At 38.6% G+C, this 24035-nt stretch overlaps 1 protein-coding gene across 3 annotated transcripts in view; it reads right to left on the bottom strand.

Moving 5' to 3' along the window:
- Positions 1-24035, bottom strand: part of ATXN7L1 (ataxin 7 like 1) — a 111670-nt gene that overhangs the window by 30294 nt on the left and 57341 nt on the right. For all 3 annotated transcript variants that reach the window (XM_030961110.1, XM_030961108.1, XM_030961109.1), the window contains exon 4: positions 2585-2807. In XM_030961110.1, the coding sequence (XP_030816970.1) occupies positions 2585-2807 (223 nt within the window). The remainder of the gene's footprint in view (positions 1-2584; positions 2808-24035) is intronic.

The raw sequence follows: 24035 nt of genomic DNA, 5'->3' as shown, positions 1-24035 counted from the left end.
GAGAAAGAGCTACTTGGTCAATGGCTAAGATGATGTCTCAACCAAAACTATTACAAATTTAACAACAGAAGCTGGATCTACATGAAGGCAGGCAGAGCAACACATCTACTGGGCTATGCTGTTGCAGAAGCTGTTCCCAAAATTCTAATTGTAACAACTAAAATTCAAAGGAGGTGCTGTAAAAAACAATCAGGCAAGCCAAAAAAAGGTTGTTCCAGTCTGAAAAGCAATCACTAAAGTGATATAATTCCTGAAATAAGCTGATTTGACAATTGTCTGGAAGAACTTAGGTCAAATAAATGCTTGGTATGAGATTACAATGTAACAGGCAAAAGCACTGAAGACCTGGAAGCTTCTGAGGATGACAAACCACAACACATTTGGATGCACCATGAATCCTATTTGCATTTTTGAGACAAACGTTTCTGCATCAATTGAGTATTTCTTTCTAAAAGCTAAGACAAGAAATTCTATGCCTTGTGCAGCAGCTGAATGGAAGACAGAAACTTAAAAAAGAATACATTTTATTAATAATTTCACCTTAAATCAGATCTGCTGAATATTTTCTAGTATTCTAAATAAATATTATAATCCTCTAATGGAATAGAACAAACAGTTGTCAGCTCTCAGCTGTCAGCTCCCTATAACCTGTGATGATTAGCAGACAGATTTTATTCTTTAACAAGTCATGTAATCTAAGGCACTTAACACTATATTTTGCAAGAGAATTTTATTGATCTTCACTTCAGACTGTTTGTGATTTGCTATGTGGTAATTACAGTATCTTTAACTATTATATGTCTCATTTTCTCCCAAAACAAAACAAAACAAAACTGCAGTATGATCTCCCAGCACGGCTGCAAGAATGATCTAATTCTTGGTACAACTACTGTCATATTCATTGCCAAACAATCAACAGAGCAGTACAACACTTCTAAATGGTTAAATCTACCTTGTCAATAATCATCAGTAAATATTTAGGATGTTACCAATAAAGGGAAAAGGGATTGGTGGAAATGCTCAATTATTTTGTTCCCTTCCAGCTTTTACTGACTGCCAGAACGACATCTGTTGCCAGAACGGAAGATATTGTTTATAGATTCAGTGAGTCTGCTGAAATGTGGATATGTAAGTTGCTGTCTGTAACATGATGAGAAATAAGTTTACAGTCAATAGTTAATACTCTGAAGTCCTTTCTGAATTTCTTTTAATTACACATATAAAAATATGTGTAATTAAACCTCTTGTATAAAATTCCCCGCCAACATTCAGAAGAAAAAGTCCCCATTCAGTCAGTAATATTCGGTTTCAAGTAGTAAATGAGGTACTTACACACAACTGAGACAGAGGCTATTCTGCTATTCTAGTTAACATGTGAGTGTAAAGTCTAACAATCAGATTTCCTATTTTCAGAATTTCATACCATAATTGCTCACAATACTCACTATGCTTGAAAAGGTGGTAGGTCCAGATTTACAGGAAGAATATATTTTTCCAGGGCAAGGTAAATTCTACAGCTAGGCAGAAGCTGCTGTCTTTGAAATCATGCCAACTTGTGCACGTTTCAGGCAGAAACATGAGCTATGCCTTTAACATAATCTGAGCTTATTCTTTGTCTCATGAGTGAATGGTTCGCATTAAATGATTTACTGTTTTAAGGAAGTTGTGTCCAGAAACCCTACCTAAAATCATGACCTTCTTATGCTAGGTATTACATATAAAAGGGAAGGATCTACAAAGTAAGTAGATAAATCTTAAGAAAAAGGAAGTCTCACTATCTCAAATTTACAGACAGAGAACTGAAGCTGAAGAGACCAAGGCGTAACAGAACCAGGAACTCAACCCAGATCTCAAGTCACCAACCTAATGGCCTAATCACAAAGCATCTTTCCTGTAGATAATAAAGACAAAACAGTTTCTTAAGGGATAAAATAGTGACCCAGTTCTGCTGTCATTTTTATTTTTGCAACTCTGCTGCTATCGTCACAGTCACAGGAGGATGGGCACAGCAGTCTCAAAGCCTGTATGTGTACATATATCACAGTAGATGATGTAAGACACCCCCAAAATAGTGATTTTTGCAGCCAGAATTTTCTTGTCATCTTATAAGGCATCAAACATTATCAAAGCACTGAGTGAATGCCAAAAGCAGCTGCTATTGAAGATAATTGACTATAACCAGTAAATTTTCACGAACATCAGTTAAGCCAATATTAAGAACTCTGCAAAAATTATCCTGTTAAACTGCTTAAAAGCATCAGTTCTAAGGGCTGATGGTGTAATGGAAGATGAACCTTACAGATAGCAAAATGGGTCAAAACCTCACTTGCTATATGTATCTTAGAAAAACACATCTGATGGAACATTAAAAAAGTAATTCAGTCCTTCTTGCACTTCCTATATATAATATTTTTTTTCTTCATTAAAAAATATCCCAGTTTCCTCCCTTAGAAATACAGAGGCTTAAACTGTAAACTTAGGTAAAATGAGAATTTGGATTTTTTTAATGATTGTGATATATATATATATATATATAGATATTCTGAACACCAACATCTTTGGTAACTGTTATTTTGGTACTTACCATGGTTTATCCCGTGACACTTTTGAAGGAAAGACTGTGTGCTGTTTGCTACTGGAGGTAAGTAGATTGTCTTTGGGCGTTTTGAATGGCTTTGAGTTGCTGCTGACAGGGTTATGGCCGCTGATACAGGATTTCGGTTTCATCTGTACTAGGGATGTCCTGGAATTACAGGCTGGAGAAGCTGGAGAAGGGGAAGGTTTACACATTGAACTGTGTCTTCGTTCTGTAACAGAAAAGGAATGAATTTTACAATATGTCATAGGCTAAAATTAAAAACACAAGTTGGGAAAGAGGAAATTGTTCTTCTCTATGCTAGGTACAATGATTTTCATCACTCCAAACCAAAGAACACCAGTTCGTTACTGTTGTGAATGTAATCAAGCTAAATGATAATTACACAAAACCAGCTTCATAAAATGCTCTGAAAAAAGGTAAAAAATAGTAAAATAAATGGCAATAATCTATCAGAAAACCTGTATTTGGTTCCAAGTCTTTCATGCCAAGAAGAAAGGAGAGTACGTAACAGCTAACACAACTCAGTAAAATGCTCTGTGACAGATATGCAATTGCTCCTAAAATGGTTTATGATGAATTCATCTGACCTGGTTATTGGGCAGTTTACTTTATTACTATCTATCTTGTTTCAATTTTAATGAGAAATTATAGGAAAACAACAGGAAGACTGGAAAGTAGTAAAAATTCTACTGCTCCCAGCCCTGCCAGAGAGACAGGCTATGCCTTCTTCACTTGGTTATCTCCAAGCACCATTCAGGGTAAAAGTTTGGGTTTTTTTCCACACAGAGAAAATGGCATGTACAAAAAACCCAGGAAGTTTATGTCTCAGTAACAAGTGCAGCATCTGGAGGTCAGCACTGCTCACACACACAGAGGCCTCTCAAGCACTGCAGAAAAGCAAGGCCTGGCTGATCCCGCACAAGACGGACAGGCTTCAGTGAAATTGTTTTGGTTGGGTCATTATTAGTATCTTTTAAAATATAAATGTCCTATGCCTCGTATTGTTAAGTAAAAAGACTGTTTTGGCCATTCTTTAGTAATTATGTCTTTCTCCAGGGTAGAAGTGCCAGTGCTTGGCCAGCCGGCTGCACCAGTGTGCAGCAAACAACAGGCTTGTGCTGTGAACTTCAGCACAGCTACAACACCCTACAAGAGACAGGAGCTGATCTTTGCTGTAAGATTTTTGAGGGGTGCTGTAAACCTGAACAGTCCTGTTGGCCCCATTTGTGAAGCACCCTTTCCCCAGCCCCAGTGCTCCCCGGCCAAAGGCAGCAGCGGGTGGCACGGACGGGCTGGGGGAAGAGGAATGTTCCGGTCAGCAGGGCCTGGCTCCTTGGCGCTGACTGCAGTCTGCTGGCGCCCAAACACCAAGAGCCTGATCACAGCAGGGATCTGAAATCAGAAAGGTACCCCCAGAACCAACACAGTAAACAAATGTAGCAAGCAGAATGTAAGCATAGGCTGAGTACTTCAGACAAGCTGGAGTTACTCATTCAACATGCAGCAATTTTTCTTTGTCTAAAGCCTTCAGCACTTAACTTGACGAATCCAAGTGGGTGCTACTCTTTGAGCTTGACCACCATCACACAGTCAACCAAGAGCAGGCTAAGGAAGCACCAGTGACCTGCTACTACATGGGAAGGTTTTGTATTTGCATCATCAACTCTGCAGTCGCTAGTTTGATATTTCAAGGACACCTAAGAAAAATTTTCCCACAGAGAATCAAAACATGACAATTTGTCTGGCATCCTCACAAGTAAAAACTTGCCAGTAGCAGAAGGATTCATCCATGATTAACTTGCAATACGCAAATACCTCAAGAACAAAGAGAAATGCTTAAAAAAAAATCCAAAATGTTTCTATTAGATCTCAAATGACTGAATAAAGACATTTTTTATTTAAGATCAAGCATTTCCATATCTTCACATTCACAGCTTTAATTACCAATGTTAGAATTTCCTCTAGATTCTCCTGCAACTGAAGAGCTAAACAGTCTTAATTTTTTTTCAAATACAAAAGTATCTATCCTTACTCCCAAAATGTCCCCTATCATTTGCCAGTCTTTACCTCACCACACACTTCAGTGTACAGCCTCTGCCTTTAAAACTCCTTTGCAGGATGCAGTGGATTTACATTCATTTCACCTCATATTTGTGGTGACACCTGTGTAAGCTATACATCTGATTCTGAAATGCACAGTTGCATTCACTAACTATTAATTTTATTAATTAATAGTTATTGTTTCAAGATTTACCCATCTTCTCAGCACCTATTTAACAAATTTTAAGTAGGCTAATCAAAATTTGCAACTTTCCCTTTAATTACTGGAGGACTGATGAAAAGGAAATGCTATGCTACCAACAAAATCAAGCTGTATATAAAGTAAAACTTGGGAGAAAACATGTTTTCCACACACATACTATATAAACTTAGGATTAATTACTCCAATTTCCAACACAGCTACTGGTTTTCTTAAATCTGACTGCTTTCTAGGAAACTGTGTCATCAATATGAGTCCTGTGGATATGTTTGGAAATGAAATATATTACTCTTATTAAAATTAATCTTCTGGAAAGATGAATGTTCGAGATACTGATTGGTGGTCATTCTTGTGATCAAAACTGACTGCTATAATTAGCATTTCCTTTTAATTTCTCAAACTCCCCTTTTCCCCCAAAACATGGCTACAGAAAGTCTTCCACCTTTTAGACAGACTGCAATACACATTTGAGGCAGATTTTCTTCAAATTTCTTAGAATGGAAATGGAAACTGTCACCTCTGTAAAGTCCGACAAGAGAAAGAATGTAAATAGCCAGTGCCACACAACCAGAGGTGTTCTGAGACACTGCTTGGAGGGGTAAATCTGTGCATTTCCTCACAAAATTAATGTCACTTCAATGTCAGCAGAAGAAGATGGCAGCAACACCTTGCAGGTATGGCACAGTGGAGAGCTGGAAGAGTAATTCCCTCCAAAGGGGCATAAACTCCCGAGCTGGGCAAGCATGCTTCTTGCAAGAGACATTATTTGACAAAGGTGTGAATTCTCAGACAAATCTCAATGGTGAGGGCATAAATTGTAACTAAATATTGGCGTATATTCCTTCTCAAGAACTATCAAGTTGCCTCTTGATTCTTCATTCCTTACAATGTATATGGTAGTCAATCACCCTTAGACACTGGTAATATGCTTCAGAGAAATAATGGGAATATATGACAAAAAAAGGCTGTCAGCTGTCAGATCAACTGCTTAAACCAGGGTGGTGGTGGCCTCCTCTGTCAAATTGACTTTTGTGGTCAAATCTGTTTTAAACTTTTTTTACTACTTTGTCTGTTTCTATTTTGCATATGTACAAGAAATGACACACAATGTCCAAACCTACTATTATACAGCCCATGCAATAAATTAATGTGTGAATAAAAGACATTTGCACATCAAATAGCTGTGACAAAATTAAATATTCACATACTACCATATTCAGGAGACAATCAGCTATCTGTGTAACACTTTCTATGCTCATTTGTAGTTCATATGTAGACAGATTAGATCAAGTAAAGCAGGTGAACTTGTATTCACACAGCTGTGGACATGGCTGTCCCTATTCACATACACCAGTGATACAGCCAGTGGACATTGATAAAACTAAAGAAGAATGAAAGTTTGTACCCCTAGAAATGATTAAATGCAACATGGCAACTAGAAAACCAGTTATCATCACTGATAAGATACTAACCTAAATTCTGTACACTTTTCAGCAATGCTATGAATACATGCTCCAGTTCAAAAGATAATTTTTCTGATTCATTTAAATACTTTCAAATGAATGCTTAAGTTCCCTGTAAATAACATCACATATTCTGTTTTGTTTCTAAATAGCAGGTGCTGTCAAATCCAAGAGCACAGGAGCACAATCAAAGTTACAATCCTCTTTACCACATTAATTGTTCTGCAACCTCAGCTGTCCCAGCATGGCCACTGTTAGCAAGTGACAAGCAACATGTGACTTCTGCTGTCAAACAGTTAAGGTATTAATGGCATTAATCTCAGAGGAAAGTTTAACACTCTCACTGAATTACCTCACTTTCTATAGAATCAATTTCAGATCAGTATCTTTTTCTATTCAGTGGCAAGTGTCCGAAAGCCTGGTGCTCCATATAGTTCTAAGGTGCACGGCAAACTCTGCATCAGAGGCATTGCAAATGATCTTAAACTATTCCAGGAGATTCTCCATGTCCTATGGAAACATGGATATAGTCCAACTTTCTCAGCCAAATCTGAATTGTTTGTAGATGTGAAGTCCTGATGTTGTTGGACTAACAGTCCCTGAATCTCCAGAGCTTCTCTCCTGTGCCCTTATACTCCATTTTTAATCCTCCTTCCTGCCTCCTGCACAATGCAACGCCCTGCCTTTCCCCAAATCTCTGCTGCAGCTGCCAAAGTCCTCTAGGTCTGCCTTTAAAGCTGTAATTCCACTGGATCCTCTCTGATGGGTCACCAGGGAATACTAGCAGCTGTTTTGCAGGAAACGCCACATCTTCTAATCATAAGCAAAAAAAGCAAAGCAATAGAGGGGCAACAGGCTCCAGAGCCACAAGCACAGCGTGTGGGAAAATGAGGCAAAACCACATTCTGAGTAGAAAGTCCCTTTTCAAATTTTTGCCTTGACTCTTATATGCAAGATCAAGCACTCAGCTCACAGCAAACCTTACCATGACACTACAGCAAATATGATGCCCATAAAACATGTCAAACACTGCAGTTTCCTACCAAAAAAGATCTTTATGTGATCCTGAAACTACAGATTATCTCTTATCAGGACTAGAAACAAAAACCCATTTCTTAGTATATCCCACCTGCATCCATATTCTCACCCAACATATGCTACTCAAAATTGATCAAATCAAGTGAAAAGTTTTTGCCCAGTTAGTGCCTTCTCCATCCATATGACAGACAATCACGGAGAAAAAAATGTAAGGATATAATTTGAGCATAGAGAAAGATATGTCTTTCATCTTCCAGTGCTTTTTTTTCAGATACTTTAAACAAAAAAGGAAAAAAAAAACCCTTCATGTTGTCAGAAGACAGACACTAAATCTTTGTCAGCACGAGTCATTTTGAAACACTACTCTTGTACAGCATGATCTGACTTCCTGTGTACAAGAGGCCTAAAGTAAAAATCAATTTTAGGTTGACCCATGAATAACTCAGAGACCCAGTGTTATGGATTATAGCTTGGTATTACACTTGCTAAAAACAAACAAGATTTAATTGCTAAAACTCTGAAAGGTAAGAAAGTTATTTACTGCTAGTAAACATTTATAGAACAAAACTCCTTTTTAAGCTTATATTCATCATAATACTTGAGTTCATAGTCCTTTTACTTGGAATAGCATAAAGTAACTGATCCAACTGCCCTTAACACAATATGAATACTGGTACTCCCCATTTACAATATTTAAGAAGATGGTATTGAAATTTAGTATCTCATAGTCTTGTTGATGAAGATGTTACTCATGGTAACTCATACACCACCTAAGCACAAATTACAGTTTTTCTATTTACATTATATCCTGAGGTGCTTTGTTGCACAGCCTTTCACTGTGCAAGGTTGAGCAATATATACTTACAATTTCAATAAACGGTAAATGAAAACTACCACCTTGTACTGATCCCAGTTCAAAGTTTGCAAATGTACTTGGCATTAATCCTAATAAAACCAAAACAGAAAAAACCCCACACATGCCCGAAAAGCAACAGCCAGCAACCAGAAAATGAACAACCTAGACTCTTGCAGAAATGTGTCATCTTGCAGGAACTGGCAGCTGGTTCATAACAAGAATGCATAAACACCTTGTAAGCACTTTCATTTTGCAGCCACAGTCTGAAAAAACACTAGCAAAACCCGGTACGTGAGGTTAAACAAAACTAAAATTGTATTTGATGTTAGCAAACTACAGCATAATGTTGCAAGATTGAAGGATAACTTTACCAGCTTTTTTGACAAAACACTATTCCAAGTCCAGCTGAAAAAGTTTGGAAATAATATCCGCAAACCGTTCCACCCTTCTTGCACTGCGCACTGGAAAGGAAACAGCACAGTCGGTTTCATTTTGATACTTCTTGTAAACTGACAAAGGAAATAAGCTGCCAGCTCCAACCCCCGGACTGATCTGCTGCATAAAACACTGCTCAACAATCACAAGCTTCATTCCAGGTCAAATGACATAATTGGGAAATTATCAAGTGCTAAAATAACCACCGTTCTGCTGGTGTTTATTTACAATAAACACAAGCTTCGCTTTCTGACAGAAACCCACTAAAACCATTCTCCATTTCACAAAGTCTACAAGTGAGTAGGATCAGCAAAATTATGCAAAACATCCTGCTAGAAGAAGAAATGTAAACTGAGCCACTTACAGAGAGGAGCAGGCTGCCAACTTAATCTGATTCTACGACGACTGTAAACATGTACTTTTGGAACGTGAAGCGATTCACATTGCCACAGATGCCGTCAGAGAAACATAGCAGCAGCGTGATTAGGTATTCTGCACACGGGGGAACTCCGGCAGATGACCTGCTGCAGCGAACACACATCTCTGCTCACTCACACCAACTGTTTTGACTACAGGCACTTGTTAAGCACCAAGTTTCGGTCCTACCAGTTGGACACCAGAACTGAACCTGTGCCAAGAACAACACGAGCTGAAAACGGCTGCAGGGCTTTTTTTTTCTTTTTTTCTTTTTTTTTAATAATTGTTGATACAACTCAAGTAACTGCAGAAAGGAACCAAAGTGCAAAATTGAAAGCAGCAAAACCCCCAAAGTGTATATTTAGAAGAGGACACTGAATTTTTAGTTCCTTGATGCAGGAAAGGAGGAGAGTGTTTATGTACAACACAGTAGGATGAACCTGATGTTTTCCTGAAAATTCTTTTATTTATGGAATAACCTGGCATTTGTCAGGATAATTATAAAACACATGAAAAATAATCTCTAGACTATCACTGTTTTACATTTACGTGGCCAAATATCTTAAAAATGGCAAAATTCCATAAAGAGACACACACAGCACTTCCCAGAACACTATTATTCCTCATGGGTAAAAAGCATGAAAACAAAGAAGGGTCAAATGGAACTCCAAAAAATGCTTCAAATAGTGCAATTAATTATCCTGAATGTAAACTGAAGCTTCTGGGTACTTGCTTACTTCTTTCATAAGGATTCTGAGATATAAATATGAAGCTCCAAGGCATCACTGAAGTATCAGACAGACAGAAAAACAACAGAAGTGTGAATACCCTGCCCTGATGACAATGTCAGTCTTCACATAATTGAGCAGGAAGTCCTAGATTTAACTGTAGTGTCAAGGTCTGTTTCTACAGCTATAAAAGGGGATATTAATGATTTAGAGTATTAACTTGATTAAAAAAGGAATTGAAGACTTAAGTAGGAATTCATCATTCCTGTAATGACACAATTCCACACGTGTAACCAGCATTTGCCACCTGACACATTGCTACTGCAGAAAAAATGACAATTTTCAACTCTATATTCCTCAGCTCAGCAAGGCCAAAAATCCCCAGGCAAAAAAGAAGTAACACAGCAAGCGAATCTTGGGTACACACTTGTCTGAGTGACAGCCTACCAAAGAAAAGCAAGGAAAGCTTATGCACAGAAATTTCACATTCTGCTGGAGGAGATGCACAGTTAAGTCCAACATGAAACTAGAGTCTGAGCTAAATACCACCTCAAACCTTGTGTCCAGCACCACAAGAACAGCCCTCACCATCCTTTTGCACTGGTACTTTACTACATGCTGACCCACATTCCCACTATTTTTGTACTCTGAGGATGGAAATGCATTATCAGCCCTAAACTTAGGACAGATATATCAGGTGAAATGCTAAAATATTTCTAGCAATCAAGCCACAGTACTCTCAAAGGTAAATACTGTCAACAAATCAGAATTTTGTGGGTGATTTTACATGTGAAATCTTTTATTTGGCTAAATGTACAAATTTATAAACAAATCATCCATTCTTTTATTCAAACACCTGACTTAAATAATGACACTCCAGACTGTTACAAAATAGAGGAAAATTTAGTATTGTCATTCTCTCATTCTTTGTACTATGTAATAGACCTGTTCCCTCAGGCAGATCTTTCACATTCAAGGTCATCTAATGACACATATTTTTATTCATTTATACTTATGAGGTAAAATATTTCACTCTATCTCTATTTTCCTCTTTACTTATTTCCCTTAACGACATTTACATAACAATAACAAAATAAAGTAATTTATGTACATTGTTGCTTTAAGAAGTAATTAAATGTTTTCCCTCATCTATCATAAACCAGAAATGTTTAATGTTTCTTTAATGTTTTACTTAATCCAAAAATATGTAATGTCATTCCTTTTTACTGTTAAGAAAAGATAAGCCATTGCAGAGTGAGATGGGACTACTGAGGTGGTTTGGAAATAAACCAGCGCTCTATTATGATTCTGAGAAAACAGGCTATCATTTTTAGGTGACATACTCTTCACCTGGCTCTGTGAAAGACAGAACACCAGATTTTATTCAATATCAAGATCACATATCATTATCTCATTTCATCATTCCACACAAATAACTTCTAGAGAAGTAGTAACTTCACTGAAATTAGCCCAAAATAACATCGTTGCAGGACTTGCATATAAGCTGTTGTTTAAACCTTCTGGCTTTTTCTGTGACTTGGGATCCAAATCCAGCACCTGGTGAATCAATGTATTTCTTAACAAGCTTTTTTTTAAGCACAGAAATAATGGATTTTTATTTTCTATAAATTCGCAGGTCTGAATGGTAAATTGCTCCATCTCTGTTACCCCAAGCTTCTCTGTCCCCCAGGAGCCTCATCATTTCATCCTGTATCCACGGCCTTTGTCCCTCTCCCAGGGGATGAGCTCTGTTTGGTCTGCAGGTAGACATGTACCAGCTGTCAGTACAAGCTGCAAATGTGCTACTACCACATGGAATACTGTTCTCTGGGCCACATTATTTAAGCTACCTCCTCACACTTGCTGATTTTCACAAGACTGCTGAAACTTTGGATTTTTGAACCAAATCAGCAAAGAGCTAAAAATTCTCAGACAAAACAGAAAATAGATACAATCACATAAGGTTTATTGCTATTATTATTTTTTTACTAGTAGCATTATTACAATAATTATAATATTATAGGAAATCCAAGCTAAAATCTACATATGATTTGTTTTTACTTGGTTCTCTCTGTTTGCCATTCCTCATAGGTATTCCAAGGCATCAAATTAATTCCCTTGGAATATTCTGACATAATTTCAAAATCCAGGTAACCATACAGAGCTAGGGACACTTGTTTTGTTTTTAAAAATTGAATGAGCCTACATTTAAGTTTCAATTGGCTTTATCAAAACCTGCTACAAAAGCAGCATAACTGTCAGTTCAGAGTATTTCCTCATTCCAGACATTTTAGATAAATCAGTTCACTCATCTTTCAAGCACGTTATTTGACAGAGGTAAGAAAATCTATTATTTAGAATGCTGCATGAATAACCACAAGTGATTACCCCTTAATACACAGCCTCCAAAATGAGTGTGGAAAAACAATTCCTGAAGAGGTCACTTGTTCACGTTTCCCTCATTACATACAACAGCTCTTACAAACAAGAAACCAAACTCTTAACCTGCTACAGAAAAAAACTCAAAGAGACAACATGAAAAACATACCCAAATACAAAAGTGGGTTTGTAGGGCATTTTTAATCTGTTCCTCTCCCTTTAAAAAACTCTTTAGTTTACATACAGTTTCTTAATCCTAAAGTTGTTTTTCACTTTAACTTGCATCATTTATGACTTCTAACTGTGCAAACTAAAGAAACTCAGACCTAACTGCACATGAATGAAATAAATGCAAATTAACCTCTGAGAGTCCAAGTGACAACTACTTCCTATTCTGTCTCTTCATGCACCTCTTGACCATTCATCAATGCAATGAACTTCTCATACTACAAATTACTACTTTTAGATAAACTATTTCTCCATTTATAATTTAACAAATTTCCATTCATTGCTTGTGATGAGAGTTTTTTATGTCTACAATATTAAATGTCTGCTATACCTATATATATATATAGATAGATAAGATTTTTTTCTCAGATAGGTATTTGCTCAGTTTTTTTCAAGTTGAGTTTTCCAAAGTTTGTTGAAGCATGATCAGTGTTTCAGGTGCTGTGTGAAGAAAGGCATTTTCCAAGGCCACACAGCCATTAGAGTGCAGATCTTAATTTAAAGCATTCCAAGTTTATTCACCCACTGATGTTGCCTCTGTTTTAGAATAATATGGCAGGAATGACACAGGGAGAAGAGACAGGTGATTTCCAGTGCAACTATTTACCAAGGTGCATGAACTGCTGTGACAGCACAACTGTGCAATTCTGATTCCCTTCTCCCACTTGCAATGCCCTGAATAAACTATCATCCAGTGTGGATGGCTCTAACTTTCCATGGATCTGCTCAGAAGCACATATGTACCATATTAGAAAAACTTTTGGAAAAAAAGACAACTAGGTGCTCACCAGCTGAAGACACAGGATATTTTTCCTAGGAGGCATTCTAATTACTTTCTATAAGCTAATAGAAAAATAATCTTATTAAAGCAAGGCATAAGTCAACTCAGAACAATTCTTGTGAATTTTAACATGGACAGTAAGCAAACAAACCAAGATCATTAGAAGTCCAACTTGAAGCAAGTCCATACAAATGAACCGGTTTTACCTGAAGACATTTATCTATTATATAAGTAAAAGGATGTCTCTGAGAAGCAGCATGCAATAAGCATCTTTCCAAGGTATCAAATGTTTCATGTGTGTCAGTCATTTTTGGTTTAAACCCCAAGAGTCAATTGGAGCATATGTAAAACATTAGGATGATTATTTCCTACTAGGACTTAGCTGGCTTTTTATAGTGCTAGAACCTGGTTTCACCATGCTTGGTGTAACATTTCACTTCAGGTGGGAAGATATGAATAGGACATATGTTTGCCAAGACATGAGAGTAACCCTTGGTCAGCCAAGAAATTACTACAGAGAGTAAGCTTGGAAGCTAAGAGGAAGAAGAGAAAACAATTTTAAGACAAGGATTTCAAAGTGGGTTATTTATAGAGTCAACACTCAATTATCCATGGTCAGATTATCTGTACCAGAGATGCAGAAACAAATCAGCTCCAGCTGGGCTCATTAGCAGAGGTGCAGCTCAGTGCAAATGTCCTTACACTTCTAGGGACATTGTGGGTTTAAAAATTACACAGCATCTTTTTTTCAGCATAACAGTGAAGTCCTTTTTACAATCTAAAGTGAGTCACTTCAGCTGCTTCTGTATAGCATTCCAAAGGCAAGAGCACTGGGGAAAATGGCAAAGACTTCAGACAAAGCCACTGCCTGGCAGTGTTACCCCCATGCTCTGGGTCCCAAGAAACTTTATGAACTCAGGCACAGCGTCAAGCCCGAGCTGGCTGTGTGCATTCCTGCACTCTGTGTCAGGGCTGCGGCCTCCGGCAGCGAGCTGGGTGCAGACAAGCACCAGATACTTGTGACAAAGCAGGAGCCAGGCACCAGCCAGCATGGCAAACAGCAGGCACCTCAAATACAGCTGGGGTGCCTCAGTGCAGAGGGACTGAGCTGTGAGATCCCTTGAGATTACCATTTAAACTTAAGTCATTTAAACCAGATACTCTAAATGAGGGGAAAATTAAAACAAGTACTTTTCTAACTTGAAGAAAAACACAGCCATAGCAATATCAATCCAGCTTGAAGCTGTTATCCTGGACACAATGCCAAAAATGTCATTGACAGTGAAATACAAAGGTAGATTTGAAAAAGGGAAGGAAATGGAAAAAATCCAACATGACATTTCTTACCTACCAATTGCTTCCTCTGAATCAGACTAACTGTGTTCTTGCTCAAGGACTGAAACCTTTCTCCATCTGTCAGGAGACAGCAAACTCCAGAAGAGACTATGATCTTCTGGAAGTTGTCCCTTCTCATCAAATTCACGTTCTATAGTTGAAAGAAATCCTACTGTTTAGAGATAATAAAAGATACTTCTAAACTGGAAGAATTTGAGATTAAATTTGTTTTTTTCCAGGCCATGGGACTCAACCAAAGAGACAGGGAAAGGACAACAAGCAGGATACAGGCACGATAAATCTCAGCTATAATCAACTGACTCCAGCTTGATTACAGAGGAGGAACTAAACTCTGTACTTGGCAAATGGATCACAGAGAAAGTCTTTTCTAAAGCTTTTTGCTGAGTCTGACAATTGTTAGCTAGACAGTACAGCAGATTTAACCAGCAATGGCTAACAAGTGAACCAAAACTAACCATGCCTGAGCTATCATCCCTGGGATTTGCCTACTGTATCTAAGTTCTGAGAGAAAAAGGCTTATTTACACTGAACTGCTCAAGTAGTTCCAAATGACAGCTAGAAACAGAGGATCACTTGAGAGTAGGATGAGATAGAAGAAGAGAATAATCTATCCCCTCAGAAGATCATTGTAACACTTGAGGAAATCTGCAGGTCCTAAATCTACAACCTTATTACCCCCCTTTCTTTTCTCCTTCCTAGTCCAAAATTCCTTGAGTTTCTAAGTTGCTTAAGGTCTGAAAAAAAAGTAATTAAAGGAAAAAAACAGTTCAAAAGCACATTCACTATGACAGATATTACTTATGAGAGAACTCTGGCAATTTTATTTGTTCTTATTTCTCCTTACATTTCAGATGCCTAAATGCCTACTGCACAAAAAGTGATAGCAGTGGCAGTTACAAAAGGTCTGCTGTCTGTCTTTGCTGTTTTGCCTAAGGACATGAGGTCTATTCTCAGTATTAGGGACTAAAATATTTTGGAAGGTGTAACATTCAGCAAACAAAACCAGAGAACAGATCTTCGGCTGTACAGTATTTATTATCTGCTATACAGATAAATACCATACACAGCAAGTCTCGTGTATGGTATTTATCTTGGAATACACACTAATGAGGACAGCAGCACAAGCACTACAAGGGAAAAGTCTCAATTACTGTAAACAACTGGGAACAAAAGACTTAAACATTCAACAATCACATCAACAGACGGTTTAGAAGTCTTTACCTCTTGTTTACTGTAACAAGATTAGGTCAACACTTCCCTCTGCCTCTTAGTCTCATCAAACTAGGGAAGACCATAAAAACAAAACCACTGCACTAACTCACTCATTCACTGAAAAAACTCACTGGCCTGCTCAAAGTATGGAAAGATACCAAAGTATCTGGGGCTACTGCCACAGTAAAAGTCAGCCTGTAACCTCCAGCTAATTGGCTGCATATCTGTCAAGCACATACATGTGAACCACACTTACATAAACTTTCTGCTCCCTTACTGCTCCTCCCACTCCAAGATATCAATTCTAGCCAAGAACTTGATTAGCAACAGACTATGAAACACTTTCAGAGAACATCAGAGGTGGCACTTACAAAAGGACAGTGAACTTTTATGGCCTGAAGGCCCCAGAGCAAAGTGTGGCAGCTGGCATCAGGCATTGCATGTTACAGCTGCAGTCATACCATGCATCAAAAAGAGATGCAATTTCTTTTTCTGCTCTTCTTCCCTTTCAAAACATTCCTGGCACACCTTTGGCTTCAATATGGTATTAATCCATGGTTGAATTACAGTGTATGGATGGAGACTGAGCACATTGTATAACACAACCTTGAGTCTTTTAGCATTTGCTTCCTAGAATAGACTGCTTTCACCCTGCAAGTACAGTGTGTATTGTTGTCTCCAGATGTGGCCTCATAGAGTCAATATACTAAAAAAGGCCTGCTGAGCCTTCTTTCACAAGCAATCTTGATTCATTCTTTATCAGCGACCCCTCTCTTGTTAGTAATTTTATGCCAGTTTAGCAGTTGAAATTATTACATATTCTCCCACCCCTTCCTGGCTAACTGTAAAATTATTAAACATCAGAGTTACATGGACTGCTTTTGTAGGACTTCTGTCTTCCTCTTTATAATTACCTGTCAAAATCTGGTACACAGCAAGTTTTAAACAAATCTTTTTGCTTTGCATTTTAATTAAATATAAAGCAACACTGGTTAGATACCTCGGGACATTTCTTGCTTTACAGAAATCAGAACTCATTTAACAGCCACAGTATTTCACAGACTTAGACAGACATCTCTATCAGATAACACTAGTTTCAAGTAAACAAGTAGATTTTGGTTTTCTTCCTTGAAAAGTCTAATGAAGTTTTCTAGTGTCACTTAGATTCATAACCATTTAGAAAAATGTACCAGAGATATAGAACTTTCTGTTTTTCTCCTTTTAAGTTCATTAGAACAAACAGAGGGAGAATGTAATCCATGCACATAGCAAGTAATCCAGCTGTAATTCATACCACAGCATAGCAGAGGTAAAGCGGTAATGCCAACATTAAACCCGATACTATTTAGCCCTTAAAGCTTGCAGGTAATCCCTCTCTTTCCAAGAACTGCACACTGAGAGAAATCAGATATATTTAAAGAATAACTCAGTATCATGAAAGTTTTAAATAAAATTTAATTTTTTCAAATGAAATTAATTGAGCTTAGACATCTAGAGCCATATTGAGGCTTCCAAAAGCAAACACTCAGGAACTGCCTTGTTCTTCATGTAAAAAGCTCTATGGAACACATGTAAAACATAGCATAAAAAAGTTGACAGCTGCCAATTCAAGAGTCTGTAGTTCCCCACTGGCATATTTTGTTTAAACTACTTTGGTACCACTGTCATGTTATTAACCAAATTTAAAAAAACCAAACCTTTCCATAAGTTATATATTTCTAAAATACTATATATATTTCTAAAATACTACCCATTACCAATGTAATTGTAGTTTGCATTATCTTTAACCACATTGCCATATGTGAAATATACCCAAAAAATGGCAAAACAAAACACAGAATATACAAACACATATTTAAGGCAGAAATCAAGGTGACTTCTTGAAAATATGGGTCTTGCTAAGTTTCTAGTTACCTGCATGCATTTCTCTTTAATCTTTCTGAGGCTGCAGCAAATGGAGCTTAGTGTCTGCTCTCAAGCTGAAAATCTTTGCAATAATTTGTGTAGATTTGTGCAGATAAAAATAAAAATCACAGACTGTATCAGATTCCAAGACTGTAAGCAACACAAACTATCATATCTGCACAACAGCATGCTGATATAGTTGGGAAAAAAGGTAAAAATAATCACAGCACAGATAACCAAGGGTCAAAGTTCTGGTTATGCATGAAGTTTCAGTATTGGCACTTCCTGTTCTGAGTCTAAAATACTCATAATTAAATATATTTTCTCCTTCTTTGCTAAAGTAATGAACTGCTATTCTCTCCTCTCCTTCATATATATATCTACAGCCGATTTGCTCACTCACGTTACTGTGAACCATGAGGCCAGTTTTAAAGCTCTGCGGTGCACCAGAGGCATTGGCACCCTCAGTCCGCAGGCCGGGGCTGCGCTCGGGCTGCTGCACCAGGCTCAGCGCAGGAGCCGCTCCCGGCGCGGAGCGGAGCGGGGCTGGGGCTCGATGCCACCCTCGCACCCTGCACCGCCTCAGCTGCTCCGGCCACCGCAGGTGCTGAGGCAGCCCCTCCACACGGGTCACTTCCCTCCGCACCGCGCAGGTATGTACGGCAGTGTGTGTTTTTTTCCAGCAACAGCTGGGTCCTACGACCTCGTGCGGCTCCTACACCGGCTTTCTCACGCCGCTCGAGCACAGCAGCAACAAAGCAAGGCAGCATCTGTAGCGACCCTCACTCACATTCAGCCCGCCGCTGCAAAACCCACCAGCGGCACCTTCCCCTGGCGCGCTGACAGCTTCGCCTGCAGGGCTCCGGGCCGTCCTTCGGCGGGGCCGCCGGGCCGCAGGCGCCGTCAGCGGCCGGGAGGCTGCCGGGAGCGGAGGCCCGGGAGGAGGCGAGCAGCGAGCCGGGAGGGGGAGAGCGGCGGGCCCGGAGCTCCCCCTCCCGGAGCCGCCGCCGCTCCCGACATCCGTCCTTCTGCTCCGTACCGGCCCTACTCACGCGACGAGTAGGGAAAGCCCCAAGAGCGAAAGGTCAGGATCAACAAAGTTAAATGCAAAACTCGTTTCACACGATTTTTCTCCTGCAAACTCCTCAAACTTCTAATTTAGTTTTGGAAGGCTTAGGGAAGGTCAGTTCTTCGATCAAAAGTGCCACAGCTTCAGCCACTGCTGGCAAGGATACACATACTGTCCACATTAACTTGAAATTCTGGTTCTGAACTACACACAATAATGTATGGTAACTGGTAATAAAAAATTAAGCTACTGAGGATCTGATTATCTTTGATTTTTACACACTGGAGTACAAGCGGACCAAGCAGATTAAGATCCTGTTACATTCAGTTGCTGGATAAACACAAAGGTCTTTATCACCTATTTTTCTTCTTACAAGTACTCCATACTCACAAGTATGCAGATATCAGAGCTATGGTGTCACCACCCAAAATAAAAAGTTCAGTCAACAAGCTGAGCTTTGCTGTGGCACAGCTCTGCATGTTAAAGCATCCCTGTGCCAAACCCTCAGCCAGCTGACTGCTGCTGGAAATGGTGGGTTCCCCATTAACCAGAAATACTTCCTTTGGCATAGCTCAAGATTTGGAATGGCAGTATGTTTAATGTTTAATGATACCATTACAAGTAATTTGTTTCAACTATATTTAAATGGGCAGCCATTCAGCTCTTCTCACATACATGCAACTCCTCTTGCAGCCAAGGAGTTGCTGGCTTGTCCACTAAACCCAGCCAAACCCACCAATTTGCAGCAGACCAGCATGGGACCTCAGTTTAAATGCAAATTTATTCTCACAGCTGTGTCCAACATGAAACATACCAACAAATGTTAGCTCACACTGCAAGGTATTTTTCAATGTTTCAGGATTAAATTCCATATATTTGAGCACATACATGGAGTGGTGTTCCCCAGGAAACTAAGCTAGAAGTTGTTCTCTGGAGTGCTACGTTCCCTGGCTGTGCACCCTCTTGACTATGCAGGGATCCCAGTGGGGCAGGAGCAGGAATGGCCCCAATTTATTCAGGTTTCTATCTTAATCACAGAATCTTCTGCCTGAGGCCTTGGAAAAGGATGGGGAGTGTGAAAACAGAACCAGAACTCTCAAAGATTACTTACAGTAAGTAAGCTCTTCAGAGGGCAGTGTGGGCCCTCTTGGCCGTGATTTCAACTGGAGAGAAGAGAGAACTGGATTTAAAATATCCTGACCCACTGGACCCAAAGATGGAGCCCAGAAATTTAGTCAACAGATCTTTGAAGGTGCATAACCAGTTGTTTTGTGGCTTTGTTTGGTTGCTTTGTTTTTATTTAATTTGAACATGGGACTTGTAGTAAAAAATAAACCACTATATTTTTGAGGCATAAGCCTAGCTAAACAAAATAGCCCTGAATGCTTCTGGGATTCCTGTTTAGGAAATCATTCACTGCAGGTGTACATGCTTCACAAAAGAGGCAATGACCGAAGCCAAGGAATAATGAGACACAATAAAATATGGAAGTATAAATAAGAAGAAGAAACAATAATAGGTATAGAAATAATAGGCAAGTAATATCAACGTGCAAATAAATAAGACAAATAGGTACAATGTTTAAAACTGACTGGGAAAAAAAGCCAGCAAAAAATGTATGCTGGTAAAAAGTTCCAGCTCAGCTGAGAAATAGAAGGCTGAAAGGAACTAGTGGTTGTATGGTATACCTCCATCACTTTATGGTGAGGACATTACACACTGCTAATACCTATTTGTATATCTCAGATTGATGCCTGTGGAGCAGCTGTCAAAGCATGTTGTAACACATAATCCTGGGGATCCACGGGGCTGCAAGACTGCTGCAAAGTGAATGGTGATTGCTGCCCCATGTCAGCTTGTGATAAAGGTCCTATCAGAGGTCTTGAACAGCCAGTAATGCATTGAGTGATCATGAAGATTTAGAATATAACACAGGGTAGTGTTAAGGGAGAGTTAACTTCTATAATGAAACAAAACAATGCATCAGATTTTGGAGGGGGTGGGTGGGGAATATGCATAGTAACCATGCAAACAATCTAGCAGAAGTAAATTCAAAGTAATGCTTTCACTATCTGAAAATAAAAATACATCTGAAAACCAAGACTGATGTTAGCTTTTGTTTAAAATAAGATCAGGATCTTGACAGTTTTCTGTACCTTAATGTTGGGCATCTCAAGTGATCCAGCAATAAATCACCTAAACCAAATGTTTCAGAAAGTGATAATCAATGCTTTAGTTTTTAATCTAAAATGGGAAATTTATCAGCAATATTAAGACACATGTTTAAATAGGAAAGGACTTCTACAGTTGAGCTGAAGACCACAGACATTCATCTTATAGATTAACTTCTGTAAATAATTATCTTTATACAATGCGATACTAACAGAGACAGCTTGTGCTAATTGACAAACAAGTTCTACATTTAATCATATTGAGAAAATAGTGCACAGGAAAGAATTGTTTTCTAACTCTAGAATCTTATACAGAAATTTCTGCACAGAACCCAGAATCTGCAGAAAGGCTAAGAACAAAGCCAATCAATAGTTAAAAGAACTATCCATTGCAGGTAACACAGGGGAAAGGATTTTTTTTTTTTGGTGAGGGATCACTTTTGCTCATCTTGCAAGCTTTAATTAAGTGGCTGTGAAATAAGAAGTAGCTAAGAATGATTCTTTTGTAACCTGTTTTCAGGCTATAAATGTGTTTCTGGTTATAGTAACACTACATATAAAACCATTAATAAGACTGCCTACTTACCAAACCTGAGATATAGACATTAACTTGCCTGATGTGAGCATGAAGTTAGGATATCAGGGTGTATTTAAACTTATCTTGAAAAGAAAACATCTAATCTCTGTAGTTAGATTTGGACTGATAAAATTGGGTTTGTGTCTATTGAAGAAAAAAAGTGATATGCCAGTAGCACTTTATGGCGACTCTTTTATGCTGTGCATCAGAATACTCCCATAGAATTTTCAACATGAGGCCCAAAATTTAAATATTAAGTGCTCTCCTGATGGACACTGGCATTAGCAGACAGCTTGCACATTTAAGCTACTTGAACCCAGGAACATTTCTTGGTACTCAGCACACGGAGACCACTTAGTCTGGAATGTGTATTGGGACTAAAAGTTTAAAATCCAGAAACAAGAGTCCAATCTGTTGGGAGTGTACATGTTTCTTGCTAAGGCTGTGAGGGCCTAAAACAGGACTAAAATTAATTTTGTTTCCTTGTACTGCTAGGTGGGTCAACGTGCAGGATTTTTTTCCCACCTAGAAACAAGGCTACAGCTTTGGCAATTCAGCACCAGCAAAACCAGAAGAGACTTCAGGCAAAAAACTTTAACCTAGTAAAACACCAGCATGTATATTTGAGTAGCAGCTGTATGAAGCATTCTGGGTTTTTCTGTATCTGTATGTTAATCTCACTCTGAACCCCAAATCAGTTTTCTTATCTTTCAGTACCATGGATATTTCAGCACCAAACAGAAGAGGGGTGTTAGAGAAATGCAAGTCAGAGTGCTTGAGAAAGCCAAAATTGTACTGATTTTGCATGTGGAGATTATTTCAGAAGAATCTCTGAACCTCTAGCTGATAATTTCTGCAGACATCTCATCTTAACCACATTTAACAGAAAAGAAGACAGAGGACCCAGGTCTCTATGAATTCCAATTATCCTGACTCAACTCCTCCAACAAATCAAGCACCTGATCCATTTTTAGAACCACACTCTACAAAGCTGTGTTTGTGGCCTATAAGGCAATCCTTTGACTCTTAAAGCATTACAGAGCTTCATAAACAAATCAAACTGTTGTACTGAGGAAGAGTACAAAGCTCTGACTAACAAGAGGCACTTGACAGACACTCAGTTATGCTTACATTACCTTACAGATGAGACTATTGCCTCAGCAATCCCAACTTTTCACAGCAGCTCCTCCAGAAATCCCATAGGATTCTGGTGTCTTGTTTAATCTCTTGGAAAAATGAGGAACACTGGTTTACTTGAAGAGCACCTTAGTCCTGCACAATTCATTCCTAAATCTATAAATTAGACTGTTATTTTTGGGAAATCCTAGAAGGACTGACATATATCTATACTCTGAGATAGTGCCTTGTTTTTTCTGCTTATCATCTCCATGTATCAGAATTTGTCCATATTTGAGGCAGGGAACTCCACTCCCTTTCACTTGATTTCAGTCAGACATACATGAAGTTTGCTCCATCCTACTCATACAGAGATAAATGACAAACAGGGTTCTCTCCCTTTTCATGCCCTATCCAGCCAAGAAGATGTTGTCCATATATGTGTCAAAATGTATGCAAATCACATTTTAAAATCAGCTTCTAACAGTGTAATAAAAGACAAGCTACTCTCTGCTTTCTTAGGAAAACACCATTTTATTTAATGGTGTTTATTTATTTAATGTCTAGCCCAGGATTTCTTGTTTCTTGGTCAGACCCCCTAGGGGCTCCTGAAGACCAGTTTGTCTTATTAAAGATGAACTATCATAACAACAAAATCAAGAATGAGTTCTCTTTCCATTTTGAGCTGGACACAGCTTTCTTGCTGTAAACCTTCAAACCTAATCTAGGCAAGTTGAAGTACCAAGAAGTGATGCCACTGTCTTTCCAATATAGCTAGAGTTAATATTGTGCAATCATGTAAAACCCAGTCTCTGTTCTCAGTTGCTTATAAATGACTTCAAACACTTGGGCACCTCACCAGTGCCATGGGTTCAGCAGTACCACTGCAGATGGCTCAGGTACTTCACTCAGGTACACATCATGCTTAGGCACTTCTAGGATAACCAGTGAAACTAACCAAGGAACATACATCCCTCCTCCTACACTTAAACCTGAATTCAGCAAGTGAGCTCATGGACACATCTTCAGTACTTCTGTCATACAACTTTTGCCACTGCTCTATGTCTCTAAAAGCTTTTTGAGTAATTTAGAATAATATTTATTAATTTAATAATGCTAAATGATACACAAAGAGTTAATGAATATACAAGTAAAATACACAAAAATAGTATTTCTTAAAGGAGCAATGCTGCTGTACCTTGAAGCGTTTTCTGAAGTTTATTACTTTTGTCCTCATATACACACTGCTTCCTTAAGGTGTTACAGGGCCTCAAATGTATCCTTTAACTTCCTATAGCAAACAAGAACAAATCTGTTGCTTGATGTGTGCAATGCTGCTCAGGCCTTCATAAGCACCCTAACATTATATTTCTTAGCTGTGAAATGCCACAATCACAGGTACTAGTTGGTATCTCTTACTGACTTAATTCAACTGATAATAAAGG

This window comes from Camarhynchus parvulus, chromosome 1A (assembly GCF_901933205.1).
Source record: "Camarhynchus parvulus chromosome 1A, STF_HiC, whole genome shotgun sequence".
Classification (NCBI taxonomy): Eukaryota; Metazoa; Chordata; class Aves; order Passeriformes; family Thraupidae; genus Camarhynchus; species Camarhynchus parvulus.
The sequence above is the reverse complement of the archived record's forward strand: the minus strand, read 5'-3'. Positions and strand labels throughout refer to the sequence as shown.